The 20,993-nt window shown below is 43.0% G+C and overlaps 1 protein-coding gene across 1 annotated transcript in view; it reads left to right on the top strand.

Annotated features, from left to right (window-relative positions):
- The window catches only part of KIAA2026 (KIAA2026 ortholog), an 83,221-nt gene that overhangs the window by 32,166 nt on the left and 30,062 nt on the right, over positions 1–20,993 (top strand). Inside the window, exons 3-5 of the mRNA XM_038769517.1 lie at positions 6,736–6,936; positions 11,954–13,368; positions 15,999–16,078. Coding sequence (XP_038625445.1) covers positions 6,736–6,936; positions 11,954–13,368; positions 15,999–16,078 — 1,696 coding nt within the window. The remainder of the gene's footprint in view (positions 1–6,735; positions 6,937–11,953; positions 13,369–15,998; positions 16,079–20,993) is intronic.

Genomic DNA, 20,993 nt, shown 5'->3' with positions numbered 1-20,993 from the left:
AGAAGCCACAATCCCCAAGGGCTTCCTGGAGCTTTAATAAAAGTAAATAGGATCTTTGCTGGATCCCAGGTAGCCTCTGATGGATCAGACACAGCCCCCTTGCCCACCCAAACTGCTGGGCGCCCCTGGCACCACCGTTGGGTGGTCTAAGGAGTGACTGAAGTGTGGCATAGGGTTTAGTTATGCATTCCTGGTTGGTTCATATGATCAGTGGTATTATCGAGAGCTTACTATATGCGGAGTGCTGTACTAACTCTTGGTAGAGTATGGTGCAACAGAATTAACAGGCCAGCCAAGGAGAGTTTGGCACTTGCCAAACCTAATTTTGAGAGGATAGATGTTTTTAAATCCCTTTTCAAACCTGAAACACTTACTCAAGAAATGGAAATCGTCAGATTGAAATATTTTCCTTTTCAGTAATTAGTTGTGACATGTGACAGTCTTGAGAATTACTCTTTGGAGTATTGCATCATTACTTTAGCTGCAGTTTGCCGACTTAAATAAATTATGCCTTGAAAGTTTCAAAATGGTCTCCAAGGTCTTCAGTTAGAGACACTTTCTAATGTGTTTTTTGTACTTCCAGTAACTGATGCAATTTTATTTTGGCAGCTTTTTAAGCTTTTATTATGAGAAGATTGTAAGTTGATATAGATATTTTCAAAGATTTATTTATTGAGCAAGCAAGATGCCATCTGAATATAATGTTTCCAAATTTATATAATCCTATCCAATGTGATACTATTTTTTCTTCCATATTTGTGAAGCAAGAATGGAAAAATAGTGCCAGATACCAATTCAGTCCGTCACCATCTCCAGAACACTCACACCCGTCTTCCCACTGCCTCCCCATTCAAAATGCCACCATGCTGGTCAAAGCACTTTGCCAAATCCTGACTCGTCTACTGCATCAGCTTCCTTATTAGACCTCCTTCCCTCCAATCTCTCCCATCTCCAGTCCATACAGCACTCTTCTGCCCAGATCATTTTGTTCTGCACATCAATCAGTGGTATTTATTGAGTGCTTACTGTATGCAGGGTACTGTACTAAGCGCTTGGGAGAATACCAGTTCCCCGCCCACAACAAACTGTGCACGTCTCCCCACTCCTCAAAAACCTCCAACGGCTCCAACGGTTTGCACATTCCTTTCCCTGTCAAGCAGAAACTCCAGGCTAGGCTTTGAGGCACTCAGTAAACTCCCCTCTATAGCCAAACTCCTCTTCCACTCTACTCCCCTCACCATGCCACATTTATACATGTCATTTTACTCCATTGCTTCCCTCTACCTGTAATTTTAGTATCTGCCTCTCTTGTTGGAAGCCCCTTGAGTACAGGAAGTGCTTACTATGTGCCAAGTAGTGTTCTAAGCACTGGGGTAGATACAAGATATTCAGTTTGGACACAGTCCCTGTCCCACTTGGGGCACATAGTCTAAATAGAGGAAGTTGGTTTTAATCCCCATTTTACAGGTCAGGAAACTGAGGTGCAGATAAGTGAAGCGGCTTACCCAAGGTCACATAGCAGGCAAGTGGCAGAGCCGGGATTAAAACCCCGGGTCCTCTAACGCCCAGGCCCGTGCTCTTTCCCCTAGGCCACTCTGCTTCACAATCGATCGGATTATGGCCGTCCTGGGTACCTCTACCGGATCTTCCTTCCTTCGGTTGAAAGGGTTCATTTATGGCATGATTATGAGCTGCGTCCTCTGATTGGTTCCTGCTGACATGAGTGGCCTGTTCTTATTCCTGCCGACAGGATCTGAAACTTTATTAAAACCACCTCCGAGAGACGGAGAGAATGTTTCTGATAAATCAAAATGGGTCTCCTTTCCTGGCCCCAGCACTGCCCTTGCCACAGCAGGGGTTTGGAGCCGGGGCTACCGCTCCTCCATGCCCGCAGCCACCCTGATATCTCGGGGGGCAGAGCCATGTAGGGAGACAGAGAGGAGGTAGGCGGGGGAGACGGGTGGAAGACAGGCTCACCAGTCCCAGGGGATTTATTTTTCATTTATTTTTAAATAAAAAGAATGCCCATGCCCCATGGGAATGCCTGTCCTGGCCAATCCTATCCACAGACTGGACAGCCCCAACACCAGAGGATTTATTTTTTTATTTTTAAATAAAAGGAATCCCCGGCACTGCCCGCCCCTGCCAGTCATAGCCACAGATCTGGGAGCCCCAGTGCCGGGGGATTTATTTCTTATTTAGGGCAACACTAATGGCAGCTTTCTGGCTCCCTCCTCTTCCCTCCTACAGCCCCGAGAGCAGCAGTGGCAGAAGAAGCTTCTCTCCGTGACCAGACAGGCGATCCCTGGCTGTGGCGGTCCGGACTGGGCCCCTCCACGAAGCCGGGGTCAGCTCCAGGTTCACCCACACATGCTTCGGTTTCAGAGGAAACTGCACACGCTCCCACAATCATAACCAGGTTCCTTCTTCCCCAGCTTCACGGAAAGTCCAGCCTCCCTCGTCTCTGGCTCGTCCCCTTACTCACCCGATCGGGTGACCTAGGAATACAAACTGTGAGACAGGTTGCTCCGCAGACATTTAAGACTGCCATTCGCTATATCATTCTGAAGGATTGTGCCTGAATCATTCAATCAGTGGTATTTATTGTGAGGTTACCATGTGGAGAGTACAATATAACAGAGCTGGTAGACCTGTTTCCTGCCCACAATTACTTTACATAATGTGACATAGCGAAAAATGCTCCATCCAGTCGTGGAACCTTTATATATCTCTGGCTCTTGTTCATTCTTCTCATGTATTTTGCTTAGCAATGTTATGTGGCAATAAGCTTGGCTAACTAATCAATCCGTGGTATTTATTGAGGGCTTACTATGAGCAGAGCACTGTACTAAGTGCTTGGGAGAGTACTGTACAAAAGAATTAGCAGACACATTCCCTGTCAATGATGAGCTTATAGTCTAGCAATGTTATCTGGCAGTGAGCTTTACCTCTTTGCCAGTGAGCTGCCTTTGTTTCAATAACTCATTGTCAGTGAGCCAATATTGCCATCTGAATTTGAGTATGGCTTCCAGGGGAAGCTGATGAAACTGTTTGGAGAAGTGGATACACCTTCTGGGGTAGGTTAAAAACTTCCAGTCATACCACATCATGTAGAGCTTCATTTTGTAGGACGCTAGATGCCCCTTTGTTATCAAACTCTTGTCACTATCCCAGAGGAAATCAGTCAACCAAGCGTATTTATCGAATGCTTATTACGTGCAGAGCACCGTACTAAGTGCTTGGGAGAGTACAATAAAACTGAATTAGCAGACATGTTCCCTGCCCATAGTGATCTTACATTGGAGCATTACACATAGGATTTCTTACTTTTTCATCTTGGTTTTTTCCTTGTCACTGACAAATAGATTAGTGCATTTGTTGACCCCCTGAGTAAAATCATATTTAGTTCTTAATTGTTTAATAAGGAGTCTAGTGAACATGTGAAGCTGTTTTTATAATAATAATAATAATAGCATTTGTTAAGTGCTTACTATGTGCAGAGCACTGTTCTAAGCGCTGGAGTGGGTGTTACAAGGTGATCAAGTTGTCCCACGTGGGGCTCACAGTCTTAATCCCCATTTTACAGATGAGGTAACTGAGGCTCAGAGAAGTTAAGTGACTTGCCCAAGGTCACACAGCAGACGTGCTGGAGTCGGAATTCGAACCCATGACCAAAACCTCCAAAGCCCGTGCTCTTTCCACTGAGCCATGCTGCTCCTTTATCCTAGACTGCCAGTGCAGCAGTACTAGTAATCCTATTTATTATGTGCTTAATGTGTGCAAAGGAAGGTCAATCAATCAATCATATTTATTGAGCGCATACTGTGTGCAGAGCACTGTAGTAAGCGCTTGGGAGATACAAGTAGGCAACATATAGAGACGATCCCTACCCAACAGTGGGCTCACAGTCTAGAAGGGGGAGACAGAGAACAAAACAAAACATATTAACAAAATAAAATAAAAAGAATAGATATGTACAAGTAAAATAAATAGAGTAATAAATATGCACAAACATATATGCAGGTGCTGTGGGGAAAGGAAGGAGGTAAGGTGGGGGCGATGGAGAGGGGGAGGAGGGGGAGAGGAAGGAGGGGACTCAGTCTGGGAAGGCCTCCTGGAGGAGGTGAGCTCTCAGTAGGACCTTGAAGGGAGGAAGAGAGCTAGCTTGGCGGATGTGCAGAGGGAGGGCATTCCAGGCCAGGGGGATGACGTGGGCCGGGGGTCGATGGCGGGACAGGCGAGAACGAGGCACGGTAAGATTAGCGGCAGAGGAGTGGAGGGTGCGGGCTGGGGTGTAGAAGGAGAGAAGGGAGGTGAGGTAGGAGGGGGCGAGGTGATGGACAGCCTTGAAGCTGAGGGTGAGGAGTTTCTGCCTGATGCGTAGGTTGATTGGTAGCCACTGGAGATTTTTGAGGAGGGGAGTAACATGCCCAGAGCATTTCTGGACAAAGACAATCTGGGCAGCGGTGTGAAGTATGGATTGAAGTGGGGAGAGACAAGAAGATGGGAGATCGGAGAGGAGGCTGATACAGTAGTCCAGACGGGATAGGATGAGAGCTTGAACGAGCAGGGTAGCGGTTTGGATGGAGAGGAAATGGCGGATCTTGGCAGTGTTGCAGAGCTGAGACCGGCAGGTTTTGGTGACGGCTTGGATATGAGGGGTGAACGAGAGAGTGGAGTCGAGGATGACACCAAGTTTGCGGGCTTGTGAGACGGGAAGGATGGTAGTGCCGTCAACAGAGATGGGAAAGTCAGGGAGGGGGCAGGGTTTGGGAGGGAAGACAAGGAGTTGTCTTGGACATGTTGAGTTTTAGGTGGCAGGCAGACATCCAGATGGAGATGTCCTGAAGGCAGGAGGAGATGTGAGCCTGGAGGGACGGGGAGAGGGCAGGGGCAGAGATGTAGATTTGGGTGTCATCAGTGTAGAGATGATAGTTGAAGCCATGGGAGTGAATGAGGTCACCAAGGGAGTGAGTGTAGATCGAGAACAGAAGGGGACCAAGCACTGAACCTTGAGGAACCCCCACAGTAAGGGGATGGGAGGGGGAGGAGGAGCCCACAAAAGAGACTGAGAATGAACGACCGGAGAGATAAGAGGAGAACCAGGAGAGGACGGAGTCTGTGAAGCCAAGGTTGGATAGCGTGTTGAGGAGAAGGAGGTGGTCCACAGTGTCGAAGGCAGCTGAGAGGTCGAGGAGGATTAGGATAGAGTATGAGCCATTGGATTTGGCAAGCAGGAGGTCATTGGTGACCTTTGAGAGGGCCGTTATTGGTAATCAGTCATATAACAAGTATTTATTGATTCTCCATAGGTTTGATTAGTGCCTGTACATATTAATATTTGGACCCATCCCTCTCCCTTGAGGACTTTACCCTGAGAGGGGGGAGATGAGACAAATGTATAATCATCATAAGGTCAGGTAACTCCAGTGCAAGAATATTAGTGAGAAAGTACGTTCTTGACTTGTGCCAGCAGTCAATTAATCAGTTGTATTTATTAAGTGGTCACCAGAGCACTATGCCAAGCACTTGGAAGAGAGTATAGTGCAATAGTGTTGGTGGCCCACAAGGAGCTTTCAGTCCAGAGGGGTGTGAAAAATAGGTAAACAAAATCAGGAGAAGATCACTGGAGTGTATGAGTCTTAGAACATTGATTTTAAAGCACAGAGGTATGTGCTTAGGTTTGCAGGAGGAAACAGTTCTGTGTATTTGGAACAATCTGGGCAAAGGCTAGGGGCAGGAGAGGGAGATCACAGAGCAAGGAACAGTAGGATGGTAAACCTGGCTGGAACTTAAGTTGGGAACTTAAGTTTACCGAGGGAACTGATTTAGGATTTGATGGCGGTATGCCTCCGCTAGACTGTAAGCTCCATGTGGGCAGAGATTGTGTTTCTACCTCTCTTGTACTCTCCCAAGTGCCTAGTACAGTGCTCTGCACAGGTTAGGTTCTCAATAAATACCGTTGATTGGCTTTGTAGTTGAGACCGTAAGATCATCTCTAGACTGTAAACTCATTATGGGCAGGGAGCACGTCTGCTAATTCTGCTGTATTGTACTAGCCCAAGCGCTTAGAACAGTGTTCTGCACATAGTAAGTACTCAATAAGTACCATTGATTGATTGATCAACAGATGGTTTCTATGTGTGTACTAAAATTCTGAATTTCACATCCTTATGGAGCTAAGTTGCATCTACCTTCTATCGACCAGTGACCTTTGAGTGCCTACTTGTTACGGAACACTCTTCTAAGCGCTTGGGAAAGCACGATATAGCAGTCAGTAGACACAGTGCCTGCTCCCAAGGAGCTGCTGGTCTAGTTGGGAAGACAGGCATCAGTTGAAGTTATGGCAAGGGGAAGAGTGCTATGGAGCTGGGAGTGGAGGTGTGAATAGCAAAGTCCTGCTGGAGGGATTGGGGAGTGAGGGATTTGAGTTTTATGAGAGTTGTTTTATAGTTCTATGCCAATGGTGTAGGACATACAATTTTTATGAATATTTGTTTACAGAATGCCTGACGTTAATGTGTTCTTTAACAAGTGAGTGCATAATTTTTTTAAAAATTAGAAGTATGGCCTTAAATCCTCGTACATTGTGACCAGATTTGGTGAAAATAGAAAATTTCCCATGAGGAAGATGAGACTCTGGTCCATGGATAAGAGTTGAAATTGCATTAACGTGGGATATTGCCATTCACTAAAATGCCTTTTGGATGAACTGACAAGATTTTCTTTCCAAAGGCACTTGAGAGAAAAGACATCCATAGCAGTTACATCCAAAGGCTGTTATGGTTTGGAGGATGAAAGAGGCACACCGTTTACTTCAACAAGACGTCGTTCGATGTCTCGTGGTTTGACGGGTCTGACGAGTGGAGCTTTTGAGTCTATAATCGTTCAAATTCTGAGACATGAAGAACAACTGAGAGCCAAAGAAGAGAAAAGGTAAAAAGAAACAGAAAAAAATACATTATTCTTTTTTTAATGGCATTTGTTAAGTGCTTACTATTTGTCAGGCACTGTACTAAGTGCTGGGGCAGATACAGGTAATCCAGTTGGACACAGACCATGTCCCACATGGGGCTCATAGTCTTTATTCCCATTTTACAGATGAGGGAACCAAGGTAGAGATGAGACAAATGATTTGCCCAAGGCCACACAGCAAACAAATGGTGGAGTCTGGATTAGAACCCAGGTCCTTCTTACTCCCAGGCTCGTGCTAAGTCATGCTGCTGTAGTTATATATTCAATTTTTCAGACCTCCTTTAGGAAACAGATGTGTAACTTCTACATTGTAATGCTAGTCCTGCTTGAAAGTTCACTTTTGAACCAAAGTCTTTCAAATACTTTCACACCAAAATGTATTCTTTTTCTTGGAAGATGAACTTGAAAATGACCATATCCAAAATTACTTAGAAAGAAAAGAATGCAAAGGTCCAAAACATTCGGGTTCCTCAGTTTCATAACCGGAAAGGAGGGACCTGATATGGAAAAGAAAGTTCAGGATGTTCTCAAAGTTTCTAAATTATAATTCTAACATGGAAATTGGTATTGGTATAATCTGAGGAATTTTTGTTAACATTAGCAGGAGCTGCTTGCGTGACTCAAACAGTAAATAGCCCATATCTTATTGCTATTTTTACAGTCATAAATTGAGTTTGAAGGGTTTAATCACTCTTTCAAACTTGAAATTCTTCATAAACATAGGAGGAATGATAGTTCTTTTATATTAACTGATAATTTTGGCAGTTCAATGCAAAAACAAAGTATTTTCTAATTTCCATAGAAGACGTGCAGAGTATTTCCCAGGGATATTAGCATTTTGTGTAATTAATGATTATGGTTGACTTAATTTTGATTTTAAATGAAGTTTGTTTTAGCAGTGTTTGTGGGATAAAATTGAAAATGCTGCTGCATTCTAGACACGCGCATTGTCTCCTTGGATTCCATTATGCAAGACCAAGGAAACACTTGTGTATTCTGAATCTAAATATATTCAGACTTCAACTGAAGGTACAGATTCCCATGAACAACCTAAGAATAAAGCAGTATAACAGGCAGAGTTTATTACATCCCTTTGAATCCTGCTACCTGATTATTTTCTGGCTTCAGACCATAAGCTAGTTTGTATTTCTGCATTAAGGTTTTTTCATCAATTAATTATAAGGAATTTTGCTCTTATATCCAGATCCTTAATGTAAGAAGTACTAAAATGCTGAATTAGTAGTAGTAGTATTATATTTCTTAAGCACTTACTATGTGTTGGAGTTCAAAATCCTTTTATTTCTACCAAAATTCTAAGTCTAGTAAACTGAAGACAGCAGAGCTGTTTCAGTTTTTGTTGCACATGGAAATCTCTTAAGGGTTTGTTTTAAATATTAGATGTGTTTTTCTTGTTTTTACCTACAGGTTTATCATTGGTTTGCTACTGGCAGGAATATTGTTTGTGGGTGCATTTCTAGATCTAAAATACTTATTTAGACATAATTGTGGTATTTAAGCACTTACTATGTGCCAAGCACTTTACTAAGCGCTAGTGTAGATGCAGGATAATCAGATCAGAAACCATCCATGAGGGACTTAAATCAATCAACGATATTCATTGAGCACTTAGTTTGTGCAGGTCACCATACTAAGGGCTTGGGAGGGTACACAGAGAACGTATATTGAATCCCCATTTTGCAGATAAGGAAACTGAGGCCCAGAGAAGTTAAATGACTTGGTCAAATGACAGGCAGATAGTGTTTCCTGTCTTGTGTCAAACACTTCTAAGCACTGGGGTAGATACAAGTTAATCAGGTCAGACTCAGTCCCCATCCGAAATGGGGTTCAACCATGTAAGTTCGGGGGAGAACAGGTATTGAATCCTAATGTTTACAGTTGAGGCAACTGAGGCAAAGAGAAGTTAAGTGATTCACCTCAGGTCACACAGCGGGTAAGTGGAAGAGTTGGGATTAGAACCCTGGTCTCCTATCTCCCAGGCCTGTGCTCTTTCCATTAAGCCACACTGCTATGCTGCAACAAAGCCAAGGGAAAACCGATATTTTTTTTTTCAAAAATCAGCCCGCAAAGAACAACAGCAATAACAAAAAGAATACCCAGTTGTCTGTCGTGCAACTAGACAGACCAGAGCTGGGAAACAGCAGGTGCATCAGAACAGGCCACATAGAGGCAGCGGGCAGAGCAGCCTCGTGCGATTCTATCTCTGAGACGATTTAAGGGCCCAGTGTCAGCAGGTATCTGACCACAAAAACATCCCCGCACCCCCCTGTCAGCTGCTGCATGGACAAGGGATGAGGTTCTTCCCAATCCCATCTCTGTGAACCACCCTTCATCACACTGTGCGGCCTCATCTGGCACCATGCCATCAATTCCACACCCGGCCGGTCTGTAAGCAATGAGTATTTTTCTGGTCGCCTATTCTTGGCACACAGCGTCCCGATTGCTCGGAATTTGGAAGGGGCGCTCAGGGGTAGGGAAAGGAGCAGGGTAGAAGAAGTTCAACATATATTCTGTGCACCCAGGAAGCCAGAAACAGAGGGCGGACCTTTTTGGGTCCGTCTAGTGGAAGGAAACACAGAAAGGGAAGTGGGTAATAACCTCATTGCTTGATGCAGTTTGATGCTATGGGCAACCTTCACTCTTACTTCCAATGTACAGAATATTGACTGACACCCCCCCCCCCCCCCCCCCCCCGGGTGAGGTTTGGTAAGGACGGCACCAGTTCACAGACAGGGACAGAGAAGCAGGGAGGCCTAGTGGAAAGAGTCTGGGTCTGGGGGACGGAGGACCTGGATTTGAATCCTGGCTCCTCCACTTGTCTGCTGTGTGACCTTGGGCAACAAATCATTTCTCTGTGCCTCAGTATCTATAAAATGGGGATTTAAGACTGGGAACCCTATGTGGGACATGGACTGTGTCCAGCCTGATCAGGTTGTATCTACTCCAGTGAATAGTTCAGTGCCTGGCCCATAGTAAGTGCTTGACAAATACCACTAAAAAGGAAAAAAAAAAAAACCCTATTGAGCCCTTATTGTGTGCAGAGCAGTTTTTCAAGTGCTTGGGAGAGTAAGTTGGGTGACACGTTCCCACCAGGAGTTTATAGTCTAGATGGGGAGACGGGCATTAAAATATATTAAGAATATGTATATATGTACTGAGCATGGGGTGAATATCAAGTGCTCTTATTAATACTTTCTTTATCCATGTGATACTTGATCTTTGTAAAGTCCTTTACTGTTGTCCAGGGCTGTACAATAGAGCCAAAATTTGAATCCAGAGTTTCAGAAGCCACCATGTTTAGCCCAGCTGGTGTGCTTATCCATGTAGCAAATATCTAACCAAAAAAATTCTGACCTGTTTCAGAGAGCTGGGTAAAGGAACTAATTGAAAAACCTTTATTTATTACTGTTACTGTGTTAATAATAGGTCAGTAGTAGTAGTAGTAATAGTGTTAAATTGCACCAGTGAGCATACAGTGGAAGTTTAGGGGAAAGTTGTTAATGCCTTGGGAATTGAAGAGAGATAGCAATTAACTCTAGTTTTTCTATAGTGGTCATTGAAGTAGTTGTGTGTCAGAAAACAGTAGGGTCTACCAGAAAGGGCCCAGGCTAGGAGTCAGTAGACTAGGGTTCTAAACCTGGCACTGCCAGTTGCCTGCTCTGTTATCTTGGGCAAGTGTCTCAATTCCCTCAACTCTAAAATGGGAATTCAATGCCTATTCTCCCTTCTGCTTAGACTGTGAGCCCCATGTGTGACAGGGATTGTCCTACCTGCTTAACTTGTATCTACCCCAGAGCTTAGAGCAGAGTTTGATGCAGAGTAAGTGCTTAACAAATACCATAATAATTATTAGTAGCATTAGTATTATTCTAATCCTGGCTCGGCTGTTGCCTGCTGGGTGACCTTGGGCAAGTCATTTAAATTTTATGTGCCTCACTTTCCTCATCTGGAAAATGGAGATGCAGTAGTACCTGTTAATGATATAATAATGGTAATAATAATAACTGACACATTTGTTAAGCACTTATTGTGTCAAGCAGCGTGGCCTAGTTGATAGAGCATGGGCCTGGGAATCAGAAGGACCTGGGTACTAATCCCAGCTCTGCCACTTGCCTGCTGTGTGGCCTTGGGCAAGTCACTTCTCTGTGCCACAGCTACCTCATCTGCAATGGGGATTAAGACTGAGAACCCCATGTGGAACAGGGACTGTATCCAACTTAACTTGTGTCTACCCCAGTATTTAGAACAGTGCTTGGCACATAGTACGTGCTTAACAAGTACCATAAATAAGTACTGTCCTAAGTGCTGGGGTAGATACAAGTTAATCAGGACCCACATGGGGCTGACAGTCTAAGTAAGAGGGAGAGCAGGTATTGAAACCCCATTGTGCATTTGAGGGAACTGAGGCACAAAGAAGTTAAGTGACTTGCCCAAGTTCACACAGCAAATAAGAGGCGGAGCCAGGATTAGAACCCAGCTCCTGTGACTCCCAGGCCCATTTTCTTTCCACTAGGCCACCCTGCTTCTCATGCTTTCTTTAATTTATCCCTCACAACACCCCGGTTAGGTATTATTATCCCCATTTTACAGATGGTGAAAATGAGACACGAGGAGGTTCAGTGACTTGCCCAAGGCCACGCACTAGACAGATGGCAGAGTGGAGAGTAGAACCCGGGACGCCAGACTTCCAGGGCTGCGGCCCATCCGCTAGCCCCCACTGCCTCCCCCTTAGACCGTTCCCCCGGTTCTCCCTCTCCCTTCGACTGTAAGTCCCACGTGGGACAGGGACTGTGTGCGACCTGATTGCTTCCTTTCTACCCTATTGCTTGGCACATCGAAAAGGCTTAACCAAGGCCACGATTGTTATCGTTATTTCTTAATGACAGAATTTTGTTTGGGATCGTTCATTTAAAGAAACTTTGTCAATAAAATCCATTGCTCTTAATCTGTCTTCCACTAGATTACGGGAGCAAGAAAGGAAAGAAGCAGAAGAAGCCAGTCAAAGGGAAATCGAAGAATGGGAAAGAAAGCTTTTAGCTCAAGCAGCACCCACCTCCATGGAGCATTTGTGGGAAATTCCAGCTATTGGCCACTTCCTTTGTTTAGCCCAACAGATCCTCAACCTGCCCGAAATAGTCTTTTATGAATTGGAGCGCTGCCTCCTGATGCCTCAGTGTAATGCTTTCTTGTCTAAAATAATGACGTCTCTGTTGAGCCCTCCTCACCGCCGGGCCACCTTACACAGAAGACCCACCCTGCCTTACAAGATGTGGGAAGCGGCCCTCAGGCAGAAGGTACAGCAGTGGTATGCCGTCGTCAGGCAGACGGAGAGCCCCGACAGCTGTGCCGAGAAACTCGGCCTGTGTCCTCAGTTCTTTAAAGTCATCGGAGAAGTTAGCCCGCTGGAAGAGAAACCATTTCACCAACTCCCCTTTTACCAAAGAGTGTGGCTGCTGAAGGGCCTGTGCGATTTTGTGTATGAGACCCAAAAAGAAGTTCAGGATGCTGTGCTGGGACAGCCCATCCATGAATGCAGAGAAGTGATTCTCGGCTACGATTACCTGGAAAATGCTTATGTCCATTTTCCACAGTTCTGTGGGGCCGATGTACGAATTTACAAACAGAAACCCTTTCAAGCCCCCGAATATCCCATCCCGCTTATTAAAATACAAAGGGTGTCTCGGGTGAAACCGGAGAAATTGAAGTCAGAGTATGTGAGCAAGAGCAATGGAGAAGTTAGGTCTGCAAGTAAAGGAGAGTTGGCCTCCACCCCCAAGAAAGAGCAGGAAATCCGCCTTGACTCGGTTTGCAGCCTGGCCAAGACCTACTTGGCTACTCCGAGCATCACCAGGGAAGAAGCAGCCCAAACCGAGTGGGAAATCCAAACTCACTGTGCCTGTGAATCGAAAGCTGTGGGCTCTAGAGGAAAGTTTGGGAAGCCAGTTAGTCAATGCGAAGTTATTGGCTTTGGGGAGCCTCTCAACCTTGCTGAAATGGAAGCCTTAGAAAACAGGGCAAAAGAGGGTGAGGCTTCTGGAGGAAAATCTGCACCCAGTCCATTGAAGGAGAATGCCGTTAGAATTTGCCAGCTACATGTGAATGGAAGCCACAGTGACAATCCGGACCTGAACTGCCACCAGTTTACGAGGGACATCACCGTAGATCATTCACTCCGGAACAATCAAAAGCTCCAACTTACGAAAATGCGGGCAAAGAAGAAAAAGAAGAAAAGGAAATTGAAAGATGTCTTGAGTGAAACCATGAAGAGAAAACGCGAAGGTTTTCATTCTCTCGTATTCAAGTCTTACAAACCTGAGATCCACAATAAGTTATTTATCATCAAAAAGAAAGCAAAGCACAAGAAGCACAAATCCGGTAAGCTTCCCATGTTTAGTGGGAGTTTCAGTGTAGGGTATTTCAAAAAGTTTCTTTTTGGGTGGGTCTTGTGGAAACCTCTGTACAGAGTGTGCACAATTTTTGGTCCTGTTCACGTTGAAAGCAGTCATATTATCCGTAAGATCTGTAAATCAAAAAGCAAATGTATCCATGCCATTTGCTTAAATATGTCCTAGAGGGGTTCAAGCATAGTTTAGAATTTGAAAAAAAGAGATATCTATTAGTGATAAGCAGAGCACTGTAAAAGCATCTCTGACCAAAATGTGATTGGATGATGCAATTTACAAAGAATGCGCACCCCCGATTATTTAGGGCCTGACATCCCTTTTTGTTGATCCAGGATTTCCATTGCTTCCACTTTCCCTCTGGTCACTGTACTGCTTTTTAGCACTAAATTGGGCAGGGGCAAAAACAGGAGGTGAAACTCAAGCCTGTTTCTTTGTGAGCGCTGCTAAAATAGACAAAGTTGGCATTATGAAATGAAAGGAGGTTTAATGAGGTTTGAGTGATGTTTATCCCAGTTATCCATTTTATCTCAGCACCCTCTCTCCCCCATCCTCATTAGCATTTGCAGTCATTTTGCTGCTGATTCAGCTAATAGAGGCAGGGATGTGCCCAGCTGAAGCCTCCCCCAAACCTAGGAGGGTTTAGGCAGTGAGGAAGCCTGCCCTCCCATTGGCCAGTGGAGATCTTAGTCCAGAAACAGCAGTTATGTCCCTTTGAACTATTTTTTCAATTAATCAATCACTTGTATTTATTGAGCACTCACTGCGTGCAGAGCACTGTATTAAGTGCTTGGGAGAGTACAGTATGACAGAGTTAGTAGACACGTTCCCTGTTTTCGCTGAGAACCATTTTTTTAACTTCAGGATTTGCTCATAGTAATGGCATTTATTAAATGCTTACTATGTCCTAAGCATGGTTGTCAATATAGGATAATTAGTTTGGAATCAGTTCCTTTCCCATAATCTATGAGGGAGGAGGGGCAGGTATCTTCTCCCCTTTATATAGATGGGGAAACTGAGGCCCAGTGACTTGCCCAGGGTACACAGTAGGTCAGTGGCAGAGCCGGGATTAAGGATCCCAGGTCCTCTTGACTCCTAGGCCTGAGCTCTTTCCACTAGGCCACACAGCTCCTCCTGCTCCTTCTGTTTAGATGACAGTCAGCTTGCACAGCAGCAAATTAAGTTTAGTGGAAAGAAAAACAGTGCACTTTGGGAACGTAATTTTAAGGAAATATCTGATTAGGCCAGGTGGGCTAATAATGCAGCATGCTTAGGTGAAACTTAAAACATAATATGGGTGGTGTGAGCCTGATGTTATAGATTGGTGGCCTTTCTGCAGGTGAAATGATATGTTTGGTTTGGCTGCCTTTTCTCCAAAAGATCATATCCGAAGGAGAAAAAATTAAGAGCTCCAGATTTTTAGGCTCCGTGCTACTCAGTGAAGGCATTATAAAGACTTGTGTTTTTCTCATACAAGAGGGAAAATATGAGAAGCTGATTTTGTGAATTTAAAAATAGCTGGAGTGAAATAAAGGCTTCTTGCTGATTTTCATTTTAACCTGTATTATAAATCTGAAATCAGAAGACATCCCAGTTGGATATAAAAATGACAGTGCCGTTCTTCATCAATGAGAACAGGGTATTTTCTTTTGAGATATGGTAGCAGATAGATTTAAGAAGCTACAATGTGTAGTATTTTTTAAGAACCATATTGATGTTCCTCAGTATTAATGTGGACTTTTTTCTTATGCACACACATTGCAAATTGACTAGCTGTGTTTTGAAAGAAGGAAGATGTTTACCTGTTTCTAGAGCACCAGGCATTGACTGATCCCAAAGTCAGAACCCTAGCTGAGGTAGATCAATGTGACTAGACTAACATTGGGTTCTAAGGTAGGTAAGTAACAGGGATTCCTAGCAAGGTATCGAACTTTGAGAAAATGGGAAATATTCATCAAAGAAACCAGTACTACAGGTAAGTGTTACTATTCCTTTATGTTCCTCAGTTTTATGTTTCCATCATTAGCAGTGAAAGTATGAAGCTTTTTTCCAAATGTTGCTGTAGAAAAATTTGATAATTACACACCATTTAGTTGGGAACAGAGTTGCTTTTGATATAGAGAAGCAGTGTGGCTCAGTGGCAAGAGCACGGGCTTGGGAGTCAGAGGACATGGGTTCTAATCCCAGCTCTGTCACTTGTCTGCTGTGTGACCTTGGGCAAGTCACTTGGCTTCTCTGTGCCTCAGTTACCTCATCTGCAAAATGGGGATTAAAAGTGTGAGCCCAACATGGAACAACTTGATTATCCTGTATGTACCCCAGTGCTTAGAACAGTGTTTGGCACATAGTAAGCACTTAATAAATACCATAATTATTATTATTACTATTATTATTAGGAGGATAACATTATCAAATATGCCAGCTTTGCACAGGTCATTGCATTCAGTGTTTGCTTTGACCGATTCTGCTTTGATTCATCATGTTCATGTGACTCACCAGCAACCATATGTTAAAATGTATCTTTCAACGCTGAATGCAATTTGGTTTTATTAATGAAGTATCATAAACAGTATTGTGAAGTTTATCCTCTTTTAATCTTGCAAGGGAAAAAATCCATATCTAAAAATGCAATCATAAAGAAAAGGAAAGCTGTCAGGAAGTCACCTACTGTACCGGAGTTTCAGGTAAGCATCCTAAATCAGCTCAAAATTTTGCAATCTAATTTTTGGGGGGTTTGCATTTCAGGAATAAGTTGGCTAAGATCCTGGAAATAAGGCATGCTAACTTTTACTGAAACAGCGTGGGTCATCAGTTACGTGTACCCATTTTCCCCATTCAGATAAAAACCCTTGCACATCTGTAAGCTCATAATACTTAAAGTCTTTGGTTATTTACTAATTGCCATTTTATCTGTTGGTTAGCAAGGATCTCGTATTATGGTCTTTGTGTTATAAATTATGTTATATGAATAAATCTAATGGAAATAGAAAAATCAGTTATGCAGAGTATTCAGTCTAGTAAAAGTTGGCGTGCCTAATAAGGTGGCATATTTTCCCTGTGCTATTAAAGCCATCGATTTTTCACAAGTTTCTGACTAAAATAGGTGACTCTTATCTGTAGGTGAACCTTAGACTGAGAATACAAAGTAAAAGCCAATTATAGCAGTCTCCCAGCCTTTCCTTTAATTTAAAATTTGGATTTGTAGGTTTACTCCCATGCATTTTAGTCTACCATTTTGATTCTATGAATTCTGACATCGAGAATGAAAAGGTATTGCGTGCTACTTTAGATAGGATCCCTTTTAAAGCATTTTTTTTTAGTTTGGAAAAATCATATTCCTGCTCACTCGATGAATTCAGTACAGATATCTAATTGCTTTGTAGTAGTGATCTGTTCCTGTATGGAAAATCTGTTTTTGGTAATGCTTCTACTAATATTAGAAGTCAGTGTCTAGTATTTGAGTTTCCTAGTGCAAATCTCATGATGAGCTGGAAAGGAATATAGCACAAGTTTCTTGCTTATACTCCCCTCCCCCCTGCCATGTAGGGAGCTTGTTAATTATTTACTTATCACAATAGGACTCCCCCAAACCACTGCTTGTCCTTATACACACTACCCACTATCTCTGCAGGAAATCCATAGGGGTTAGCAAATATTGATAAAATAAAAAATAAAATAAAAAGTAAAGGGGTAAAACCTGAGATGTTGATGAAAGCATCATTGTATCACCATGGCCATAAATAAAGGCCATTGACACCTGCAGACTGCATTTTGCCCACACCTTCATTGATCATATCTTTAGGTTTAGTGGTTTAAATGATGCCTTTTAAAAACCAGGACTCTCTCTACGGCTGCCTCTCACATTTTGATATCCTGAAGATTAAATACTCCAAAAAAATCTGTTTTTAAGTTTGGACCAAGAGGGTAGCTAATTTGACACCGGTGATATGGAAGCGCTGAGTTGACTCATTATTAATAGCAGTGGTCATAATTCTGAGATGGAGAAATGGAGTACAGACCTTATTTGCTCTCTTTCAAAGTAATCATAATAATCAGTTAATCACAGAGAGCAGCAAGCAGCATGGTCCAGTGGGATAGAGTACCGGCCTGGGAGTCAGAGGACCTGGATTCTAATCCTGGCTCCACCACTTGCTGCCATGTGACCTCGGGCAAGCCGTTTAACTTCTCAGTTTGCTCATCTGTAAAATGGGGATGCAATACCTGTTCTCCCTCCTACTTAGACTGTGAACCCCATGTGGGGTCAGAATGGTTCCAACCTGATTATCCTGTATCTACCCCAAGTACAGTGCTTGGCACAAGGCAAGCACTTAAGAAATACTACTACTACTACTACTAGTACTACTACTACTACTACTACTACTACTACTACTATTATGCTCCTTGAAAGAGATTGCTTGCTTCTGGTAAGCAGTGTCAGTATTTGTAAGTTACGTGTTTAATCTTCAGGATTTTTTCTCATTTTTCTCATTGAGTCATTTGTAAAAGTATTGTGTTGGAGCTCTTCATAAATACTATCCTATATATACTATATATGCTACATTATAGCCTATATAATATGTCATATATATATTATTCATTCATTCATTCATTCAATCATATTTATTGAGCGCTTACTGTATGCAGAGCACTGTACTAAGTGCTTGGGAAGTACAAGTTGGAAACCTATAGAGATGGTCCCTACCCAACAGCAGGCTTACAGTCTAGAAGTGGGAGACAGACAACAAAACAAAACATATTAACAAAATAAAATAAATAGAATAAATATGTACAAATAAAAGAGTAATAAATACGTACAAACATATACATATATACAGGTGCTGTGGGGAGGGGAAGGAGGTAAGGCGGAGGGGATGGGGAGGGGGAGAGGAAGGTGCTCTCCATGCTTCCACAGCGGGGTAGCTTAATATTCCCCCTGCTACTCCAGTTAGGTATGTCACATTATTAGTCACGGGAAACCAACTGTTCCTTTGAAGAAGCAGCATGGCTTAGTGGATAGAGCCTGGGAGTCAGAAGGACCTGGGTTCTAATCCCGGCTCCACCACTTGTCTGCTGTGGGATCCTTGGGCAAGTCACTTCACTTCTCTGTGCCTCAGTTACCGCACCTGTAAAATGGGGATAAGAGCGTGAGCCCTATGTGGAACAGGGACTGTGTCCAACCTGATTAATGTATATCTATGCCAATGCTTAGAACTGTGCTTGGCACATGGTAAATGCTTAACAAGTATCACAACACTACTTCTGTAGTGTAAACCGTGCTAAAGTCAAAATCTTTAGCTCTAGGACCTAAAAACAATTTATAAATTAAGTGCATTTATTCATTTTACTATGAATATTGAAGGATATTTTATAAGCCGTCATTCTCATTTCAGATATAAAGTCGGTTTTTAGAAAAAGTTTGTGAATTCCCAGTCCTTGTTTTCATTTTGCCTCCCAAATCAGTTGATGTATGTTTTTTTTTTTTCCAACATAAAAGATTTAAAAGCTTAGAAAGGCATCCGGTAAATATGGTCTCCCCCTCTAGACTGTAAGGTCATTGTGGGCAGAGACTGTGTCTACCAACTCTGTTATATTGCCTGGCACATAGTAAGCTCTTAACAAGTAATAATAATGATAATGGCATTTATTAAGCACTTACTATGTGCAAAGCACTGTTCTAAGTGCTGGGGAGGTTACAGAGTGATCAGGTTGTCCCACGGGGGGCTCACAGTCTTAATCCCCATTTTGCAGATGAGGTAACTGAGGCACAGGGAAGTTAAATGACTTGCCCAAAGTCACACAGCTGACAAGTGGCAGAGCTGGGTTTTGAACCCATGACCTCTGACTCCAAAGCCCGTGTTTTTTCCACTGAGTCACAACACCATTATCATTATACTCTCCCAAACAGTACAGTCCTCTGCACTCAGTAAGTGCTCAATAAATGATTGATATGGTGCATAACATAAACAATGGGTATACCTCCAGGTCTATAGTAAAATGATTACATTTCCCTAAGCGCTTAATAAAGTGCTGTGCACACAGGAAGCACCCAAGACCATCTAATTGATAAGTGGAGTTCCCCAGTTTGTTGTGGTGAGAATCCTTGATGGAGGCTGTGTAGAGAACTTTGTTTCGTGGGGCTATTATTCAGTCATTGGACCAACTCAGACTAAAATTGTGCAAATTTAACATTTAGAGCCCTCTGTCCCCATTTCTTTCACTCCTGGACCAGATACCAAGTTCTATGTGCCCTCCCTCCGCACAACTGCCAAGCTAGCTCCCTTCCTCCCTTCAAAGCCCTACTGAGAGCTTACCTCCTCCAGGAGGCCTTCCCAGACTGAGCCCCCCCATTCCTCTCCCCCTCCCCATCCCCCCACCCTACCTCCTTCCCCTCCCCACAGCACCTGTATATATGTTTGTACAGATTTATTACTCTATTTATTTTACTTGTACATATTTACTATTCTATTTATTTTATTTTGTTAATATGTTTTGTTTTGTTGTCTGTCTCCCCCTTCTAGACTGTGAGCCCGCTGTTGGGTAGGGACCATCTCTATATGTTGCCAACTTGTACTTCCCAAGCACTTAGTACAGTGCTCTGCACACAGTAAGCGCTCAATCAATACGATTGAATGAATGAATGAATATTATCTGCTGGCAGGTGAATTACTTAGCTGTTTTACGCTGCTTTCATGATGGATGCCTCATTCCTTTACAAATTTGAAAAGTGAGGCAACCCTTCGAGTTAGTATATATTGACCCATCCTAATTTGATCATTGTGGAAACTTGGTTCTAGATCCAATTACAATTTAACAATTTGCAAGTCTCTGGAGGTTTATGGTCAATAAATGCTGTTGATTGTTAGAACAGTGGAAAGTAGTCAAATATATTTTTGCATTTCAGTAAAAACGATTTAAAGCTATTTGACTGCATTTTTTATAATGACTCGAAAACGTTTATAACAGGATCTAAAGTGCACAATTGTTTTCTCATCCAAATGAATAGTATCCATTTACATTTGCTTTTATTACCCATTATTCAATATATTTTTCTTGGAGTTTATTATTTTATGGAATTTGTTAAGCACTTACCAAGTGCCAGACACTGTACTAAGCAGTAGGGTAGATGCAGGCCAATTGGTTTGGGCATAGTCCCTGTCCCACATGGGGCTCCCAGTCTTAATCCCTGTTTTACAGATAAGGTAAATGAGGCACAGAGAAGGTAGCTGATTTGCCCACACACATAGCAGACAAATGGCAGAGCCATGATTAGAACCCTGGTTCTCTGACTCCTAGGCCCTTGGTCTTTTCCACTAGGACACACTGCTTCTCTTGCTTTCTGTATCACCTTAGAAAAGTTGCTTAACTCCTCAGTGCCCCAGTTTCCTCATCTGTAAAATGGGGATCCAGTAGCCTACTTAGGCCATGAGCTCAATGTGGGACAGGCACAGTGTCCAACCTGATGATCTACTCAGCGCCCCCAGTGATCTTTCCACTAGGCCATGCTGTTTCTCAGTTAATTTAAAATAAATTACAAGAATTCTTCCTTAGGATAGAGGAACCATAAGAGATAATGGGTAGCACTATGTCTAAATGTTTAAA

The sequence above is a fragment of the Tachyglossus aculeatus genome, chromosome X4, assembly GCF_015852505.1.
Source record: "Tachyglossus aculeatus isolate mTacAcu1 chromosome X4, mTacAcu1.pri, whole genome shotgun sequence".
In the NCBI taxonomy this organism is placed as follows: domain Eukaryota; kingdom Metazoa; phylum Chordata; class Mammalia; order Monotremata; family Tachyglossidae; genus Tachyglossus; species Tachyglossus aculeatus.
Note: the sequence above shows the minus strand (reverse complement) of the source record. Positions and strands in the feature narration are given on the sequence as shown.